The sequence below is a fragment of the Podarcis melisellensis genome (assembly GCF_964234715.1).
Source record: "Podarcis melisellensis genome assembly, chromosome: 18".
Taxonomy (NCBI): Eukaryota; Metazoa; Chordata; class Lepidosauria; order Squamata; family Lacertidae; genus Podarcis; species Podarcis melisellensis.
Genome location: NC_138536.1, coordinates 12,154,061 through 12,174,976, shown reverse-complemented (window position 1 = coordinate 12,174,976; position 20,916 = coordinate 12,154,061). Strand labels below are relative to the sequence as shown.

The 20,916-nt window shown below is 48.6% G+C and overlaps 2 protein-coding genes across 3 annotated transcripts in view; one reads left to right on the top strand and one right to left on the bottom strand.

Moving 5' to 3' along the window:
* The window catches only part of UPF1 (UPF1 RNA helicase and ATPase), a 31,301-nt gene extending 24,083 nt beyond the window's left edge, over window positions 1–7,218 (top strand). For both annotated transcript variants that reach the window (XM_081895415.1, XM_081895416.1), the window contains exons 19-24: window positions 85–259; window positions 1,007–1,088; window positions 1,296–1,457; window positions 2,944–3,161; window positions 3,497–3,616; window positions 4,711–7,218. In XM_081895415.1, the coding sequence (XP_081751541.1) occupies window positions 85–259; window positions 1,007–1,088; window positions 1,296–1,457; window positions 2,944–3,161; window positions 3,497–3,613 (754 nt within the window). In that variant the 3' untranslated portion in view covers window positions 3,614–3,616; window positions 4,711–7,218. The remainder of the gene's footprint in view (window positions 1–84; window positions 260–1,006; window positions 1,089–1,295; window positions 1,458–2,943; window positions 3,162–3,496; window positions 3,617–4,710) is intronic.
* A 3,172-nt stretch (window positions 7,219–10,390) lies between these two features.
* On the bottom strand, window positions 10,391–16,746 carry GDF1 (growth differentiation factor 1). Its single transcript, XM_081895786.1, has 2 exons — window positions 15,976–16,746; window positions 10,391–11,536 (listed from the first exon to the last, which is right to left on the bottom strand). Exons 1-2 carry the CDS (start codon window positions 16,259–16,261, stop codon window positions 10,743–10,745), a joined length of 1,080 nt encoding a protein of 359 aa, XP_081751912.1. The 5' UTR covers window positions 16,262–16,746; the 3' UTR covers window positions 10,391–10,742.
* Between the last annotated feature and the right edge of the window lie 4,170 nt (window positions 16,747–20,916).

Below are 20,916 nucleotides of genomic sequence, written 5' to 3'. Positions count from 1 at the left end.
TGGTAGGTTCTGAGTGCCAACCAGGTGGTGAACTACGCGACAATGCTTTGGTGTGGACTTCATTCTTTCATTCATTCATTTAAGGTATGGTGTCATCATTGTTGGGAACCCGAAAGCGCTTTCCAAGCAGCCCCTCTGGAACCACTTGCTGAACTACTACAAGGAGCAGAAAGTGCTGGTCGAGGGGCCCCTGAACAACCTCCGTGAGAGCCTCATGCAGTTCAGCAAGCCTCGGAAGCTGGTCAATACCATCAACCCCGTAAGTGCCACTGGTGGGGCTGGAAACCTACACCTGTGCCCTGCTTTAGAGATTAGGCTTCACTGCCCTTCTCCAGCATCCTAGAACTGCTGAGGCTGTAAACTGTCCCTCCCATGTTGAGTAAACCTGTTCAACTGCCTCACACTCAGCAATGCAACTTTCCTTTTGCCCAGGTCTTTCAGACATGGTCCCATTTCACAGGTGAAAGGAGAAATAAGGGGAGGGGAAACAGCTTGAAATATTTCGCCCATGAGGAGTTCCCATTCCCAAGTATCCTGCCTTTTGGATCTGTAAACAACCTTGCAGTGGGGAGGGGGTAATAATAATAATAATACAGTAATAATAATAAATGATCTGGTTTATTATTAGTAAAACAAGCCAAGGTGAAACAGCTGAAAAGTCAATCCACAACACACAGCAGACAGGGCTAAAGAACACAAATAGCTTCATGCAATCATTGAGCCATTGAGAGGAGTACCTGATCCACCCTCTTTGAGAGGAAACTCTGCAGTTGTGGCGCCGCCACCAATAAGGACCTGCCCCTCTTCTGTTCCCACCAGGCATGCCTCTCTTGGTGGTAGAATGTGGAGCAGGGCCTCGGAAGGCCTCTGTGATTGGCAGGCAGGGAAAAGCCATCCTCTTTGCTAAAGGAAAGTTCCAGAAAGGTCTTCCTCATGTGAGCCGTCAGAAACAAGTTTGTGTAAAGATATTTTAAAGTGGTCTTTAATTTCTGCCCCCCTTTCTTAGGGAGCCCGGTTCATGACAACTGCCATGTACGATGCCCGTGAAGCTATCATCCCTGGATCGGTGTATGATCGCAGCAGCCAAGGTGAGAGAACTTGGCCAGGGGGGTCTCTCCTCAGTCCAAAAGAGAGGCAGTTTTTACTCCAGAGCTGTTCTGATACCTCCATGGACCATGTATCTGTGGTGGGTTGAAAGGCCTGGTGAAGAGAGCCTTGTGCCTGCGGCGTTGCTGTTCCCTCTCCTTGCTGTCTTGGGACTTGTTCCCTCTGAGCTCTCCCCCCTCTTCCCTCAGGCCGGCCCTCCAACATGTACTTCCAAACACACGACCAGATCGGGATGATCAGTGCCGGGCCCAGCCATGTCACCGCCATGAACATTCCCATCCCCTTCAACCTGGTGATGCCTCCCATGCCTCCACCTGGCTATTTTGGACAGGCCAATGGGCCTGCTGCCGGTAAGAGATTGTGCCGCACAGACAGGCGCTTCCATGGCTTGTATGACCTCAGAAGTGCTCAGTGGCAAGGAAGCGGGTGGGGAGGGATTTTGGGGTAAGGCTGCAGCTTCTTCCATCCTCCCAGCAGTGCATGTTTGAAAAACTCATCAGGCAGGTCTCTTGATAATAACGATAATTTTATTTTTTGTACCCCTCCCATCTGGCTGAGTTGCCCCATCCGCTCTGGGCAGCTTCCAACATATATAAAAACATAATAAAACATTACACATTAAAAAACTTCCCTATACAGGGCTGCCTTCAGACATCTGCTAAAAGTCAGATAGTTATTTATCTCCTTGATGTCTGACAGGAGGGCATTCCACAGGACAGGCGCCACTACCGAGAAGGCCCTCTGCCTAGTTTCCTGTAGCTTCACTTCTCGCAGTGAGGGAACCACCAGAAGGCCCCGGTGCTGGACCCCGGTGTCCGGACTGGACGATGGGGGTGGAGAGGCTCCTCCATGTACACACCAGTGGCAGAAGCAATCCATAGTGTGAGCTGATGGAAAGGCATCCTCCCTCAGTTGAGTTTACATTGAGATTTATTGCTGCTGCTTGAGGACAACCAGGAGAATAATTGCAGGCTTCTTTACTCATCCTTTGGTGCTTACAAGGCCAGATACTTTAGAGCAGGTTGGTCAAAAGGGGCCTAATCCAGCCCACCGGTCAGTTTAATCTGGCTCCTGTTTATTTCCTGGGGTAAAATCCTAAAAAACCCCTCAACAACCTCAATCCTAGAAGAAGCTCAACAACTTCAGCCCTAAAAAAAGCTCAATAACTTTGGTCGGCCCCCACGGCCCTTCACTTCATCAAATCTCGCCCAAAGAAGTTTGGATATCACTTCTTTAGAAAGTTGATGTACCCAGTTGTCTGTCAACTGATTTGGTAGTGAAAGCTGAGTTTTGGGATTTTGCTGCCTCCAGCTGCAGAGGCAGAGCATTGCCATCATGGCTACTAGCTATCAGTAGTCATCTCCTCCTCCGTGAATTATTCCAGCCCCCTTTTAAAGCCATCCCATTTGGTGGCCATTACTAATTCCTGTGGGAGAGAGTTCCATAACTTAACTATGCACTGCATGGAGAAGCTCTTTCTTTTATCAGTCTTGCTTGAATATAGTGAATTAATCCCAGTCAATTAGTTGTGATTCCTTATCAATAACTACATAGATTTTTATTTATTTTATTATTCATTCATTCAATTTATATGCCACCCTTTATCAGAAGATCCCAGGGCAGTGTACAAAATTATAAGCACATTACAGGCATACTGACAGCCTGTATGGGGATTAATTTAATACAGTGAAACTGTATTTATCAGAAACTGTATTTATCAGATACAGAGGACGCTTTTTGCCTGCTTTCCAGCCTGGCTGCTCTCCCAAGGGCACCACAGGGTTGTGCTGACTTCATGAGTGCCTTCTCTGCGTTGAGATTTGTTTTCTCTTGTAGGACGTGGGAACCCAAAAGGCAAGACCAGCCGTGGTGGGCGCCAGAAAAACCGCTTTGGGATCCCAGGGGCTGGTCAGTCAAACCTCCCCAACAGCCAGGCCAGCCAGGACGTGGTCTCCCAGCCGTTCTCTCAGGGCCCTTTGACTCAGGGCTACATCTCCATGAGCCAGCCGTCTCAGATGAGCCAGCCAGGCTTGTCCCAGCCAGAGCTGTCGCAGGTAAAGGAACTTATTTAAGGTGCTGGTGTATTGTGTGTGCTCCAGAGTACAGATATTTACACATCAACACTTCTGGAGGTGAATTGAGGCCAGAAAGAAATGGCCCTTTCCTTGAACTGGAGGTCAGGAGCCCTTGCCACTCTCTGCCTCACAGGTAAGTATGAGATATGCATCCACTTGGCACTAAAATTGTATTTCTGTTTCAACTGCCTGTTTAAACTCTGAATCGTTCTGCTATTCAGTGTATTCTCTTTGGTCTTCCCTCTCTCTCCCCACTCCAGTTTCTCAACTGGAAAATAATCTCTCCTCTCCTTCCTCCCACTTTTTCTCTTCAGGATAGTTACCTTGGTGACGAGTTCAAATCTCAGATCGACGTGGCCCTGTCGCAGGACTCTACTTACCAGGGGGAACGCGCATATCAACACGGAGTGACGGGACTGTCACAATATTAGAGTGTAAGGTGCTTTTCCGATAATAAGAGTTGGGGAGAGAACAGGGGTGGTGGTCTCATCAGCGCCCCTCATCTCTGTGCACATGCCACTGAACGCCCGGCTCAGTCTTTCGTTGAGTGGGATCTGAATGCTGTCTCCAAATTATGAGCATTGGAACTGGGTTTTTCCTTTTACGTGTGCCCCGTTTGCCAGCGGAATGGTCTACCTTATTCTCTTTGTTCTTGCTGGCTTTGACTGGGAGGTTTTGGCCTATCCAGATTTTGCTCTCTGGGGGGAGGGAGATGAGCTGCCTTGGGTGATGACACTTGGTCCTTGATGCTTTGTTAAGATGCTGGGAAACAGTGAAATCTACTCAATTAAGGACTGGTCAGAATTCAGGGGTCTTTTGTGAAACTCCTCACTCAAGGCAGGGTAAGCTTGTGGAATTTGGTTGCCACAGGGTATAGAGGTGGACACACTTGGCATCTGGAGGTCATCTAGAGGCATCCTAGATAAAGCACAATTCAAAGTGTTGGTGCTGACCTTGAAAGCCCTAAACAGCCTTGGCTCTGTATACCTGAAGGAGCGTCTCCACCCCCATCGTTCATCCCAGACACTGAGGTCCAGCTCCGAGGGCCTTCTGGTGGTTCCCTCACTGCAAGAAGTGAGGTTACAGGGAACCAGGCAGAGGGCCTTCTGGGTAGTGGCGCCCGCCCTTTGGAATGCCCTCCCATCAGATGTCAAGGAAATAAATAACTATCTGACTTTTAGAAGACATCTGAAGGCAGCTCTGTTTAGGGAATTTTTTAAAGTTTGACGTTATGTTTTTATATGTGTTGGAAGAATAAAATTATTAATAATTATTATTATCTATCAGGCACTGGCGGGGAGGTGGAGAAACTCTTGCCTTAAACAAGTCTTGTATTGTGTGGTGGAGAAAAAATGGTACCTGCTGGGCCTAATAGTAGAGGCTGTTTGTAGCCACGGAATCTGCATCCTCCAGACTCCTTTGGGTTCTGCCCACTGAGCCATTTATGTGCTCAGAGAAGCCTTTCTCGCAACCCACAGCCACGGCTTGTGACAGTAATGGCATTTTCCCTTTTCTTTCCCTGACTTAGGTTGAAGAAGAAGAGCTAAGCTGATGTGGAGCTTAGTTCAACAGCATTTTATTCTGGGTAATAAAAATAAAATAAAATGGATACCTGTTTTCCACTGCTAAAACTGAAGCAACTCTGTGAGAGCAACAGGAGAGAGAGAGAGGAAGAGGAAGAGGAAGAGAGAAACCAACGGAGAGGAGAGCGAAGAGCACGCGAGCGAGAGGAAGAGAGAGAGCCCACTGCTAGCTCACTGAGACAAGGAGATTGACCAGATGGAGGTGGGAAGAGAGAGAGCAACGGAGGACCGACTGGCGCCTCGCTGGGAGGGGGAGTCAACTCGCCCCAGAAGAGCAGAGTGGTCAGCAGAGTTTCCTGTCCTCCCCCCCGTCAACACACACTGAGAGAGAGAGAGATTCAGAGAGAGAGAGAAGAGCCTTGGAAGCAAGCTTCTGTTCTTGTGAGCAGGGCGGGGAGAGGAAAACCCCCATCTCAGAGTTGTTTGCGTACCCATCTCTCTTTCCCCCCTTTTAACCAGAAGTGGCATCCGTTGGCATCTTCTTAAAGGAGCAAGTGTACCATCATCATCATCATCACCAGCCTCGTCCACCCAAGAGGACCCCAATCCTCCCGAGCTCGTGGGAAAGCCAGCCGGCTGGGACCCTACTCTGAGATGTGTGGTTTTGCTGTCCAGGATCCAGCTTCGAACCTCACATGTGTGTGGTGTCACCCGCGTCCTGAATGGACTTAAATAAGATGGGGTGTTTCTTTTTTTCCTTCTTTTTTTTCCTTAAAAAGAAAAAGAGATTCTTGCAAAAGAAGCACTGGATATTTTTTTAGAAGTTTGTCTCTGAAATCTTAGTAGTGGACCTGGGCGGGGGGGAAATCCTTGTTCTGAGAAGCTTAAAAAAAAAAGATATATATATATATATAAAGTTTAACGCTTAAAAATTAGAACACCACTCTTTTTAAGATCTTTTTTCAGTGTGATTTCAGTCAATCAGCCTCTTCTTCAGATGGTAGGGTAGCAGTGAGCAAGGAAAGCCAGCACATCCCTGCAGCCAGGCAGAAGATGGTTCAAGGGTGTGTCTTTTTGTCTTGCTTTCAATTGGCTTCTGCCTGGGCTCTGCTCTGTGTGATGACAACAAGTGGTTGTTGTTGTTTTTCTTTTCTGTAAGACTTTCCATGCGCTTCACGAGAACAGGGAGTGGGTGCCTGTGCCCTTTTGGCCACCCCCGCCCACCCCCAAGAGGGGGGAAACAAAAAAGGACACTGCTTTTTCTCGCCTCCCACCCAAAAACAGTAGTGGAAACTGGGGATTATATTGGTTTAGAAGTAAAGACTCTTAACAAAGATACTTTCGAGGCAGGTTGGGTGGGGCGGGCAGGCTGAGAGCGGGAGGTGGCTGCAGAGAAGTGGGTCTCATTCTTGGAGCATATATCAGGGTGGGGGGGTTGTCGTTGGGGATTTTGGGCAGCGGTGCGGCGGTGGAGTGAGTTTAACGCCAGGCATTTAAACCAATCTTGAGGCGACGTCTGGTGGGGGGGGGTCACAAGCCTTTGCTGGTGGAGTCCTTCAAACTACAACTGCTGGGAAAGGGCACCCCCTTGGGGGGAGGGAAAACGCCGCCTTGCTGCACTTGTAGCAAAAAGCATTCTTTTATCTGCATCAAAAGCTTTCTAGGAAAAAAGCTGAAGTAGGATTTCCTGTTAAACCTCCTGCCCCCACCAGCCCGGTGATCCATAAATGTCGCAATGCCCTTTACCTCTCTGAAACAGTTTGATCTGCCTTCTAGATGTGATCCCCCCCCTTCTTTTAAACCGCTTGTGAATTAATTTTCCCCAGTCAAAGGGCTCTTAGCATCTGTTTAGCTTTTGTATGTATTGAGGAACTCGAGGTTAACTTAACATGAATGTACTTAAGAGAACTCCCTGCGCTTTTTTTCTTTTTAAAAAAAGAATAGAGATTTTGGAAATCTGTCTTTCTCGTTCCTCTTCTTCTCCCCCCACCCCACCAAAGAAACAGAGCAGCCCTGCCCCATCCTTCTGCAAGAAGTGTGCTTGGCCTCCTTGGTATCCATTAGACCTGACAACCTGTAGGGAGGTGGGGGGCAAGCAGGGAGGCTCGGAGGGCCTGGTACTCCAGTTCCCACCCCACCAGGTAGGCTGTGTTGGCTGCGTAGGTTTTCAAAGCTAGACTTTTAAGCGCTTTTGTCTCTTTTTTGTGCAAGGCGATCTGCTGAGTAAAGATATTCCTTCCCCCCACCCCCAAATCCTTCTGGGGCTGCCCAGTTCCTCCCTCCCCTCCTCACATTCTGCTAGTTAGCACCTGCTTGCTTCTGCTTTGTGCTGGGGTACTTTCCCCCTCCCCTTTGTAGCAGTTAAAATGAAATCCTTTTGAGTTTTTATATAAATCCATTTAAAGAAAAAACCATCAGTGCTAGCACCGTGTTTATTTTTTTTATTTTTTTCCATCTCAAGTTTGCTTTAAAATCTGTTTGTCATCAAATTAATAAAGAGCCTCTTGCATTCAGCCTCTGGGGACTTTCTTACATTTTGTAATATGATGTACAGTTTTTTTTCCATATGCACTTTTTAGTTTTAGAAGCCTGAATGTTTTCTGATCCAGGTTGAACCCAATCTTATTGGGGGTTTTCCAGGGCAGTGCTGTCTAATCTGTGGCCATTCAGCTCAACTCCCATAGGATGCTGGATGTTGGAGTCTGGCCACAGTTTAGCCACCCTTCCTTACAGACATAACTTTGTAATCTTCTTCCAAATGAACACTCAGAGACAAATAATGCACAGGTGACAGAATTGCACTTGTGTTTATTGCCCAACCTGGATTTTCACTCTATGATCCCTTGGTGTGCTGGGGGTGGGTGACACAGGGGTGCTATTCTACATGTACATATTTGCAGAGTTAATATTCTGGCTTTGGGTAAATTGGAGTCCAGGAACAATTACGCTTCCTTGGGTGCAACAGTGTAGGGTCACATACAGTGGTACTTTGGGTTACATACGCTTCAGGTTACAGACTCCGCTAACCCAGAAATAGTACCTCGGGTTAGGAACTTTGCTTCAGGATGAGAACAGAAATCGTGCTCCGGTGGCACGGTGGCAGCGGGAGGCCCCATTAGCTAAAGTGGTGCTTCAGGTTAAGAACGGAGCTCCGGAACGAATTAAGTACGTAGCCAGAGGTACCACTGTACTTAGATGCTTCCCTGCACGCCAGGGGAAAAAGGTGGTAGAATCTTCTGCATGATTTGTGCAGCATTGATGGTACAGTCCCCCTCTGGCATGTTGTAGGCCTTTTTTACCTTCCTAGGGAGCATTCCCTTTTGTTTTAATGACAGCTGAGATGCTCTAGAAGTGGACATTGGCATGTAAGATCCCTCCTGCATGCCACAAAAGGCCTATCTCAGCTGGTGGCAGATCAGATGTCCTTGGCAAAACTTGGTATAAGTTTGTTCACGGCTGAGCATCTATAGAGTGTGTTGACAACTTGTTCATAAAGTTGTCTTGCTTTTAGAAAAGGGAAAGCTTTTGAACTTTACATTGATGCAAAGCAGATGAAGCTGGTAGACAGCCCCCACCCTGGAGGTAGAATTAACCTGTGCCTCCGTGGATAGCGGAGTGTCCAAAATGACGTCTGTGGATAGCTGAGCGTCCAAAACCAGGCTGCACACCTGGTTCTTCTGGGGCACAGTGACCCCACAAAGGACCCATACCCACCTTCCCCTGTCCACCAGAATCAGTACTACTGTCTTGTCAGAATTCAACCTCACCCATTGTCCAGTCTACCTCGGTACACCCATTGTCCAGTCTACCTCGGTACAGTCTACACAGACTGGCAATCTCATCAGGGATTTCTGGACAGGAAGCCTACCTGATGCTGCTGCAAAGCAGGTACTCCACCCGTGAACGTACATGGCACCTTCAGCTCCTGCAGAGGAAGGCTGCAGGGTGTATGTGTATGATAAAACAGGGTGAGTCTTTTAAAAGAGGCCCCGAGGAACATGTGTACTCTGTATCCACGGGGCCTCTTAAAGGACTCACCCTGTATAAAAAAATACAGATTATTGTATTCAAAATAGGATGCCCTCCAATCCCTTAAAACCCCAAGAGGTGATGGTTCCCATGCAAAACTAGGCAAGCCTAATTAACCAGTGTTGTGTAGTGGTTAGAGCGTTTGCATCGGACATAGGAGAGCAGGGTTTGAATCCTCTCTGCCATAAAATCTCACTGGGTGACCTTGGGAGCCAGTCGCCCTCTCTCAGCCTAAGCTACCTCCAAGGATGTGGGGATTAAATGAAGCAGGCAGAACCACGTGTGCCACCTTGAGCTCCTTTGAGGAAAAGGCAGGGGATAAATGTAACAAATGATTAATAAATTAATTACATAGAATTGTAGAGTTGGAAAGGACCCCAAGGCAGTGTTTGAAATTAGCCCGGTGCCAGGCACATTTTTGCACTTGGCTATTGGCCACTGCGACCAAGTGAAGGTGCCCGGGTGCCAAGATGGCGCCTGACGTCTCCACCACCTGGAGGTGCCTGCCTGGAGATCCTTAGATCTGGACTGTTTTCACACACTAATACCCCATCCTGTAGTATCTATTTTATCTGCACAGTCAGAATGAATTTCAAGAACCAAAACGCTTTTTCTGTGCAGCCTGAGCAGGAGCAGGGAACGACGATAGTTACCGGGTAATTGTCGCTTGTCTTCACTTACCTCACCTCACTGCCCTGCTCAGTTGTGAAGAATATTCCTGCTTCACCACTAAGAAAAAAGGGTCGGAATAGGCCTGTGTATATGTAGACTGTCTCTGGATGAAATGGCTTTTCTTTCAGTTCTCAAAACTTAACCTAGCTCAAGGTAGTCATCTGAACTAGCCATCCTTTGAAAAATCAGGCTTTAGAGCTGTCTTGCCCCAAAACAGCAACTGGATGTTCCATTTTGGTGACTAACCTTGATTTAAGGAACCATTTGAAGAAGAAGAGTTTGGATTTTATATCCCGCCTTTCACTCCCTTTAAGGAGTCTCAAAGCGGCTGACATTCTCCTTTCCCTTCCTCCCCCACAACAAACACTCTGTGAGGTGAGAGGGGCTGAGAGACTTCAGAGAAGTGGGACTGGCCCAAGGTCACCCAGCAGCTGCAGGTGGAGGAGCAGAGACTCGAACCCGGTTCCCCAGAATACGAGTCCACCGCTCTTAACCACTACACCACACTGGCTCGGAGGCATTTGGCACCTGGCATTTCGCATCTGGTTTATATATCTGAGCTTCTAACACTGCCCAAGCGTCAACCAATCCAACTCTGCAATGTGATACGTTACCAAAATAGCCTTCAGATGTGCTGGGGTTTCCTGTGACATTCCAGATATTGGGGCACCAGCTCCTGTCAACCACATTGGACATACATTTAAAGTGCTTTATAAACAATCATGGATTTCCCCAAACTGGGAACTGTAGTTTGTTTAAGAATGCTGTGAGTTGTTGGGAGACCTCATTTAGTGGCCTCCCCTCTATCACCCATGAAGTATACATGGGTATGATGACACTGGAATGGCTCAATCAGAGCATAAGACTCATAATTGATTAAAGGGACCCCAATCATCACCTTTTGTTCTGCTTTAATGACAAATTGCAATTACCTTTTAAAATCCCTTCACCAAAACTACCCAGCAAAAAATGAAGACCCCCCCAACCCCCATGAAGCTATTAATGTATTTCTTTTTTAAAATCCCCAACAACTTCAGATTTCTTCATGTCGTTCACTATTAGATTTAAAACTTTTACAATAGAGTTCCACCCTAGGAAAACAATCTGGAAGCGATTAGGTAGTGTTAAAAACCCATGTGCAATCTTTGCTTTGGTGCAGAAAATAAAATACAACTCTGTTTAAGCGAGCGCAACTCTACATCTAAAGCCCGAGGGGCCGTGAATGCAGGATAATCTGGTTCTCGATGCAGAGCTACATCGGGGAGAGGCTGGCCAACGCCCCTCTGCGCGAGTGCCCCATTGCAACAAAGCCACGCCAGGGAACACCCCACCCCCTTTACCGGCACCCGCACTCATCCACCACCATGTCCTCATAGTGCCTCAGCACAACATTGTCGTCGTTGTCGTAATACAGGATGGAGATGGGCGAGAGGCGGACGGGGACGCAGCAGGGCTGGGGGGTCCCTTCGGGGTCGAGGGAGTGCACCACTGTCTGCAGAATGGCGTGGTTGGTGCTGTTGAGGTCTTCGGCCAGTGGGAAGGGGCACTCGCCCAGGCAGTAGTTCGCCAGGTAACCCTGGGGGGCGATGATCCAGTCTTCCCAGCCAACGTCGCGGAAGCTGATGTACAGCCGGCGCGGCTTGCAGACGTTGCTGGCGGCCGTCGGGACGTAGTAGGTGCTCCGCCGCTTCCGGGTTCTCCCGCACTGACTGTGCGCCAGGGAGACCACAAGGAGGGAGGTGTCAAGGAAGGAATCTGCACCAGAGCACAGCTTCCCGCCGGCGATTTCAAGCACCAAGCCCAGGTTCCGGGCAGGGGTTTGCCACACCTTTGCTGCCTCGGTCAGGTTGAAGACGAAGGACTTGTGGAGATGGATGAAGCTTTGCTCCACCAAGAGCTTCCGGCTGTAGGCGTGCGAGGACATCCCTCGCAGAGCTGCCTGGGAGGCCTGGTACAGGCTCAGCTCCAAAGGGTGGCCCGGACTGGCGACCTGGTACTGGTTGTGGCGGAAACGGATCTGCAGCTGCGCCATCGTCACCTGCTCCCCTTTGTCCAGGGTGGAGAAATTGAAGTACAGCCGCTTCTGGAGGCACAGCCAACTCCGTGGCTTGTCGCTGTGGATGAATTGGCCTAGGAGAGGAGGAACAACGCTGAGGCAAGAGTGAGCCAACAGTAAATCACACTGTGCACTCCTTATTAGCAAAAACAGGATCTGCACAGGAGTATTAGCCCTAATGAGCACAGCAACCCATTCCGGGTGGTTTTACTCCATGAAAATCCGTTGTCGAGACCGAAAGGTCCCTCCTCCCCACAGCTGTCTCCAGGGTTTTCTTCAAACAATCTGAGACTGGGCTTGCACCTTTTCATGCCCCTCCTGGTTCTGGGAGACCAGCGGGGAGGGGAGCTTCTCGCAGCAGGAGGGGGAGACCCCCATGGCTCTTCCCCTCTCTGCCTCTTGGCCTCCTTCTTCTCCTGCTTCAGCTCCTGCCTCTGAGTCTGGCCTGCTCTCTGCCACACGCTCTCCCAGCCCACTAAGCCCTGTCCTCTTCTGATGACATCTGCTCCCAGTCTTCTCCCTCTGTCTGCTCATCATTGTCCCACCACCACTAGGGTTGCTATGTCTTGAAGAGCACAAAAGAGGTCAGCCTGAGCTGGTGCAGGGGCTGCAGGCACTGTGCCCACGTACCTCTTCCCCCAGCTTGGGCTGGCAGTGGCTGCCACCTGCACAGCAGCCCAAGCGGAGGCAGGACCCCAGCTCCTACCTGATCTTTGCTGCGACAGACTCACTCCGCCATGGCGCTTCGGCTTCTGGGTCACAGCGCCCTCCCAAGCATGCATGTGCACCCCCCAAACCCCTTCTGAAAATAACTAAAAACCCAAAACCAGACATTTCCCTTGAAATGTAAAAATTAGCCCGGGGGCACATAATGGCCCCCCCAAAAGAGGACATATCTGGGTTATATGAACCACCACTCCCTGGGCTCTGAACCTGTTCCCCTTGAGGGTCCCCCCAGCTGGTTCCTCCCACCATTCCTCTGTGTCCAGCCCGTCTGTGACACAGCCCTATTGTTTGGCAGTTTGCATGGCACTCGGAGAGCCAGTGGTGTCGTGGTTAGAGCATCAGACTAGGACCTCGGAGAGACCAGGGTTCAAATTCCCCCTTGGCCTTAAAGCTTCCTGAGTGCGGCCTTGAAGGCCACCGGTCTCTCCTAGCCTAGCCCACCTCCCTGGGTTGTTGTGGGGGATTAAATGAGGAGGGGGAAAGAGACCTCAAGCTCCTTGGAGGAAAAAGGCAGGGATATACAGTATAAGGCATTCAATAAAAATAAATAAATACTGCCCAGGTGGGTTTCTAAGCTGTTTTAAAAGTATCAGAACCCATTTCACTGAATATCTTATTGTGACTTGTTGTGTTTTAATTTGTTGGAAGCCGCCCAGAGTGGCTGGGGCAACCCAGTCAGATGGGCAACATATAAAAATTATTACAGTATTATTATTATTATTATTATTATTATTATTATTATTGAGTTCTGCTGGATCAGGTCAATGCCCCATCTTATCCAGCATCCTGTTCTCACAGGGGCCAACCAGGATCCGGGCACAAGAGCCACTCTCTCCGCCTGTGGCTTCCAGCAATTGGTGTTCAGACACATGGCTGCCTCCCACCTTGGACTAGATGGGCCATTGGCCTGATCCTGCAGGCTCTTCAGATGTTCTGATGTGCCTGTTCACACCAAGGAACATCTGTGGCACCCAGGTGAGCGGAGCCAAGCATCCAAAGCCATCTTTAAGAACAGCTGAGTTCACAGGCATTGAGAAGGCCCATTATCGCCCGGCTGTGAGAAGTCTCACCAAGGTATAGAAATGGAGGAAGGGGCGAAGGCTCTGGTTTCTGCAGTCTTGGGGAGGTGAGAAGAGCAGGCCTTCAAGGCATCTGGTCACAGAGCAGCTTCTGCTAAAGATGGTCAAATGCTGCTGGGGAAGAGGATTCCCCAGCCACCAGCAAAGCCCTTCTTATTTTTGCATACAAACGACCTGCAAAGTTGGAGCAGTTTTCCTTCAGTAAGATTGGGGGGGGGGACCATTTCAGCTTTGCAGTTTATCATGCCTGACTTCTTATATATATACTGTAAAAATGTATGTGTTTAAATCAGGCTTGCATTTTATGTAAACGCACATAAACACACACAGAGAACAGTAAATGAACACACAAGAAAATATTAATTTGTCAACAAGTTAAGCTATTTAAAAGACAGAGATTAATTGATTAGCCAGTAAATAAAGTAACAAATTAGGAAGGGGAAATGGTTAAGAGGAAACAAAGGGTTAAATCCAATATGAATTGCACTGATAATTGAAATCAATGGGCATGATTAACCTAAGCTCTCTGAGCTGCATAGATTTGCTCTGAGTAGAACTTAATAGAGCCTATTAGAATGTCTATTGCTCTACTCTGAGTAGAACTTGTGGCAACCCCCAGGCCACTATCCCATAAGAAAATTTACTTGGAAGTAAGCTCAACTGGGCCCAGGGGGATTTAATCCTTTGTGTGTCTACTCATAAGTAAGCTCCGCTGAGTTCAGCTGGACTTCCAAGTTAAGTTTGTGTAGGATTTCAATTAGCCTCATACGCAAAATATGCGGAAAAATGCGCAAAGATCACTTTGAAGGCTACCAAATTTGTGAGGGAATAAGCTTTTCATGGACTCTAGCACACTTTCCTATTAGGCATGAGGTGAAATCTAAGTTGGCAGGTATTGTGTGTGTGTAAAATAGGGATATAAAGGAGAAAATGGGAAGGTGGAATAGTGGAGAAAATTAGTGATAAAATGGATATTAAATACAGTCCTTGATAGTCTGCAGATCATAACTCAGTGGGTGGAATCATGAGACACTTAATATTAGGGTTATTGGGCAAGAAGATTTGGGGTTCAAGATGACCTTAACAGATTGGAGAACTGGACCCAAACTAGCAAAATGAATTTCAAAAGGGACAAGTGTCAGGTTCTGCACTTAGGCAGGAAGAACCAGATGCACAAATATGGGATGAGGGACACCTGGCTTACTAGCAGGACATGTGAAAAGGATCTCGGGGTCTAGGTGGACCACAAGCTGAACATGAGTCCACTGGGTGATGCAACAGCAGCAGCAACAAAAAAATTCATGCTATTCAAGGCTGCATCAACAGCAGTCTAATGTCCTGGTAAAGGGAAGTAAAAGTACTGCTCTGTTCTTCCTTGGTCAGACCACACCTGGAGTCCTGTGTCCAGTTCTGGGCACCACAATTTAAGAAGGATATTGACAAGATGGAATATGTGCAGCGGAGGACAACCAAGATGACCAAGGGTCTGGAACCAAGCCTGATGAGGAATGGTTGAGGGAGTTGGGGAGGTTTAGCCTGGTGAACAGGAGGTAGCCATCTTCCAATATCTCAAGGGCTGTCACATGGAAGAGGCCATCTGTTTTGATGGTCATCTGTCATGGACTCTTTAGTTGAGATTCCTGCATTGCGGAGGGTTGAGCTACATGACCTTTGGGGTCCCTTCCATCTCCACAATGCTATGAACACTTATAATGCAGTGATCATCCCTTATCCTGATTTAGCTCACAAATGAGGACATCAAACTTCCAGCCCATTACAAGTGTTAATACAACCATCTCAAGAATCCTGGGCTAAAAATTTGATGCCATTACCTGTGGGTTGCGAGAGATAAAGGGCAAGGATCAAAGGAGTTTGTAAAGCCTGGGGAGGGGGAGGAATCTTTATTTTAAGGTTGTGCTTATGAAACTGAACATATAGTGAACAGCTGGACATTGTTTTCTTATGAGTCTTTATAATATTGCCCAATCCAAACTCATGCTAATTTATTTATCTTTCTTTGTTAATCACTTTCCACACAGGGATCTCAAGGTGATGTACAGAATGCAGTAAAAATGCCTTTTTTTTAAATCCCCGGGTGAAAATAAGGACAGGGAATAACTGTGGAAATGCCACAGAGGAATGATCAGCTGTGATGTTTTTATTGTGATTTCATAGAATCCTAGAAGTGTAGGGCAGGAAGGGATCCTGAGAATCATCTAGTCCAACCCCCGAGACAAAGCGCAGCTTTTATAATAATTGCAGACGACTTTCAACACCTCTGGCCTGATGAGTAGTTATTTAAAAAGCAACAACCCTAAATCAATCAAAACAAAGATTGTTTTTGTCCTGGACTTGGGACTATGCTCTCTGGTGAACTAAGTTCTACTCAGAATAGACCCAATGAGCCTCGGTTAGCCATGCCCAATAATTTCAACGGGTCTACTCTGAGTAGGACTGACGTTGCTTACCATCCTGGGCTTTTATTCCCCAAACTGGCCTGCTTTTACTAATTTTAGGAGAATTTAGGGGATGCAGAATCCATTTCTGGTTTTATTGGGTGAAGAAAAGCAAGCTATAAAATGACCTCAGTGGGACTTGCTTCTGAGTAGACCTGTGCAGGATTCTAACCTCGGGGAGAAAATCATGGCCATCTCAAACCAGAAACCCATCAATCAATCAGAGCTCCGGAAACCTTTGCAACAACGTACCTTGGTCTGGGAAGACTCGGATGATGTTTCCAGGAACCCTGAATTCTTCCACCCAGCAAGGCGTCCTCCCTTCCTCGGAAGCGGGAGCGAGGCTGGCTCTCTTGTGGAACATCTTCCAGAGCAGATGGGGCACGGGAGGGGGGGATCTGGGGCTGGGCCTGGTCGGGAGCCCCAGAGATTTCAACACCAAACTTTCCTGCCTTTGCAAATGCATCCCTCCCGCCAGCAGGACCCAGAGCATCCCAGCTGCTCCCAGAATCAGCTGGAAGTAGTGCGAATGCGCCATTCTAGTCTAGTCTATTTTTTGGAGACGCCTGGGTTTTCAGACCCCCCCTTGGCTGGCGATGGGGAGAAATGGGGCAAGAAAAGGGATCTGAATACTTGCTTTGGGGGAGATAAAGGCGCGGAGGAAGAGGCAGCTGATGGGGGTTGATTGGCTAATGGGGCCCTTTGATCTTTGGGCAGCTGGCCAGGGGCCGAAGGGGCTTCTGGGTAAGGACCCGACTGGAGGGTCCGGGTAATGGGCGCATCTGGTTAACCCTTCCCCGCCCAGGGCAGAGGGGACTCGCAAACCAGGTGAGTTCAGTCCTGGGTGCGCAAAAGAGTTTTGCTGCTTTTATTCTACCCAATTTATCCTCCATGTATGGATGCCGTTGTTTTTAAAGATTCACAACACCCCTGCGAGGTGGGCTAGCTTGAGAGACCCCAGGTGATTGCACAGGATCATAGAAGTGTAGAGTTGGAAGGAACCTGAGGGTCATCTAGTCCAACCCCCTGCAAGGCAGGGATCTCAACCAAAGCACCCATGACTGATGGCTGCCCAACCACTGGAGGGATTCAGTAGTCATGGAGGGGGCTTTGGGTGTTTTTTGTTTCAGTGTGTTTTGTAAGGTATCCTGAGAACCCACTGAAAGGTGGAGAGAGGCAGTGTGGCGTAGTGGTTAGGGTGCCAGGCTGGGGCCTGGAAGAGACCAGGGGTGGAACCCCCCACTCCGCCATGAAGCTCACTGGGTGACCTGGTCCTATGTGTGGGGATTAAAGGAATGTGGGGAGGGGAGAGACCCCTGTGTGTCACCTTGCGCTCTTGGAGCAAAAAAACTGGAATATAAATGCAATAAATTAATAGTGACAAATCAAATTGTTATCAACCTATTATCTTGCAACCTTGGTTCTCCTTTCCAGTTAAGATGCAGCTCTCTCCCCATAGCTGTCAACTTTCAGAGTTGAAAATAAGGGATCAGCAGCCTCACCTGTCCCAGGGACAGCCTACAGGACATCTAACAATCTGGGATAGCAGCGGGAAATGGCGCTAGAATAAGGGAATTTCCCCCCCAAAAAAGGGAAGGTTGACAGCTATGTCTCTCCCCCATCTTGTCCCCTTTTAAACATGTCAAGCAGCAGCAGAAATCCCAACTCAGGAATACAGAACTCTACACTCAACTTTAAGCGGCTAGAAAGGTAATAAACAGCTCTTACGACAAATGCGATTTCTCCTTCTTTTAATGAGGATTCCGCCACAAGAAAGTTGGCATTTAAATTAACACAGAAACAAACACAGTGCCTCAGATCCCTCTCTCACAGACAAACACCTTTCTGAAGCAAAGCCACAAGTCATAAAAGAGCAGGGGAGGAAGTGTGAACATGGGTGCAAGGGATGGATCCGGACCAGGCCTAGAAGTCTGGAATGAGCTTTGTCATAAGACTCTCCTTGCACCAAACAGGAACCTTGTGTGTGTGAAGACATAATCCACCTGGATGGGATTTGACCCCCCCCCCCAAAAAAAGCTTGCCTCGTAACTTACTCAAGAGTAGACACATAGAAGGGAATAGGCATGACTAATTTGGGCCTATTAACATCAATGGGCTGCATCCACTATCCAGCATTGAAGCTAACGAACACAACCACTAACACTAGGACCACTAACTTCAATGAGTCTACTCTGAATAGGACCACTGCCAGGAGCAACCCATTGAAGTTAATGGGGCCCATTAGTCACATCCATTCATTTCAATGGGTCTATTCTGAGAATGATTCAGTTGGCTGCAACCTTGTTTTGCCCGGAAGCATCTCAGATCCCAAAGCATGCTAGTCCCTTTCACGGAAAGCCCAGTGGATCTGAAGCCTTGTTGGGTTCTCTGGTGATCCCTGTTTCACATCACCTTTCCCCACTTACTCGGAAGTTAGCTGCAATGTGTTGAACCGGCCTTTAGGATCGCAGCCTTAGAAGGGGAGATTTCTGCCCACTCACTGGGGATGGGGGGCAAATTTAACTTGACAACACATCCTCACATCTTTTAAGCTAGTTACACTCTTCCAGGATACCCATTGCAGATGAAGAATCTGGTGTGGTTCCTGAAGTCTGAACATTTATTTATTTTTTAAATTCAGGCTTTGGGGTTTTTTAAGGGAAATATCTGGCAGGGTGCCACCTTCTTTCGTCCCAACATCTGGAGAGTCGCCAGTTCCCCATCCCTGTTGCACCTGGGCAGCCACATGAAAACAGGGTGTTGAGCTCAATGGGCCCTTAGGAACCACATTTAGAGGTTCACAAATCCATCCCCGTCTTATTTTCCTTCCAAGGGAAGACTCACCAGAAGTAAACAGGCTCCTGTGGACAGGCATGCGCAACACTCAAGTGGCAAGGGATCCTCTCTCTCTTGGCCTTGGACAGATTTGGTCAAGGAACAAGCCGTGTCACCAGCGCAGTCAGACTACGGGACACAATTTATTTAAGGTATTCCTAAACTTTTGCTTAATGTTTAAAATCTCTAAGCAGTGTGCAAAACAAATTACAGCGCAGGAACACCAGGTGTGTTTGAGTGCAGCATATTGTTTGCGGCATCCGGCTTGCAGAGAACATCGGCTTTCACTAGAGAAAACAAGGTGCTAGCCCTCATGGATGCAGTGGTATGCCCGAATCCTCAGAAACAGAAGCTGTGCCCCAAATATGATTCCCAGTGATAGGGAGGGGTTCGACCCTTCACACTTCTTCCCTAGGAACGAACCTCCAAACCAGGGTTTCCCAAACTTGGGTCTCTGGCTCTTTTTGGGACTACAACTCCCAACATCCCAAGCTAGCAGGACCAGTGGTCAGGGATGATGGGAACTGTAGTCCCAAAACAGCCGGAGACCCAAGTTTGGGAAACACTGCCAGGTGTGCACAAAAAATGAGAGAACTTGTTCAAATTCTCATCATTTATGCAAGTCAGGGAATCTAACTCTCTCCCCCCCACCCCCCGCAGTGGGGAATTCTACAGTTCTTGGTGCTTTCAATTCTTCCATGGAGGGGAAAGGGAGAGGCAGATTTTTTAAACCTGGCACACATATGCAGGCTGTTGTGACTATGGCCTCATCCTGCAGCACCAAGCAGAAGGGGGTTGAGAGGGCAAATGGATGCAATGGCTTCCCAGATGTTTTAATTATCAAAAGAAGGGCTCGTTCACACAGACTCCAGCGTCCCGACTTGTGCTGGAAGGGTGTACGCTTGTTGGTTTGTTTAAGTCGACCAGACTGCATTTCTGTTGAACAATACATGTGGATAAATGTCCACATGTCCACAGACAGAAGTTCAAAGATTGTACACTTCTGGGATGTAGTGTGTGAACACCCTGAAAACGCAACTTCTGGATCCAGGGGTGCTTTCGGTTACAAATGTCCCCATCTGCATTACAAATTCCTCTCCCTCCTGTGTCTTCTTCCACCTTAGCAAGCACTTGTTTGCGTCCACATCTACTGTTGCTAACGCAGGATGAGCAGAATATGAGGAGCACCAGGAGCTGCCCTATACAGCGTCAGACCTTTGGATAAAACGAGATCAAGACTGTGTGCAGCTCCCCCAGGTTTCAGGCCTGGGGTTCAGGCCTGGGGGGTCTCTCCCAACCCAAACTGGCAATGCCGGGGACTGAACCCCCGGCCCTACTGAATGCAAAGCAAACGATCTACCGCTGAGCTGTGGTCATTCAGTTTAAGGTCATTCTGGTCCTCATGGAATATAGAGCTGGCTGAAATAGGAAGCCAATAAGCTGCCTTCTGTTGCATCAATGGGTCAGCGGAGTTCAGTAATGCCTACACAAGTTGGCAGCAGCTCTCCAGGCTTCCAGACCCGGGGTGTCCTTTCACGGAGATGCTGAACCGGGGACCCTCCACATGTGAGGCAGCTGCTCTAAGCTCAACCCTTTCCTGGGAGATCTCATTGAGATGTGAAACTCTTTCCGACTCTGGGGCAGCTGTTGGCAGAGCAGAAGACTCTCAATCTCAGGTTCCTGCATTGCAGGGGGTTGGACTAGATGGCCATTTGTGGTCCCAGCTCTGTGATTCCGTCCCCTGCCAGCCCTGCACTTGCCACTCGGGCTGTCTGCCCCCAAAGGATTCTTACCACCTTCCTCTGCTTTTCCCTGGGGTTAAGGGTTGGGGAGGGGTTAATAGCGTGACATGGATGGGCGCTGCCCCAAAGCCAGCTCTGGGGCGCCCAACTGAGCCACAAACATCAATTGGCGCTGTATTAGGGCCCTGGGACTGGCAGAAGCACGTTCAAACCTCTGTTCACCTGCAACCCTTGTGGTGCCGTGAGATCCTGGGAGGCTGGATAGGGTAAAGATAATAGATCTGCCACCAGAGACTGCATTCTATATACCCAAACTTCATTGGAGGCCCATGCTGGTGCTGCTGCTTCAAGGTATTCCCTCGCAGGAGAGAGAATGCAAAACGGGAGTCACCTCCATCCATCTGGATAGAAAGACAGACGCCAATAGTTTTGGGCTGTCTGAATGGCACCCAGACGCCCTGGCAGGAAAAGAAGCTGCCCAGCTGCCTCTGCTCATTGGGTGCAGCACCTAGCTCACAGAGACTCCTTTTTCCTGGTGGGCGCTGTGGTACAGTCCTTGCAGACAGACAGACTCTGAAGGCAAAGGCTCCACACAGCCCCTCTGTCTCCCCGCATT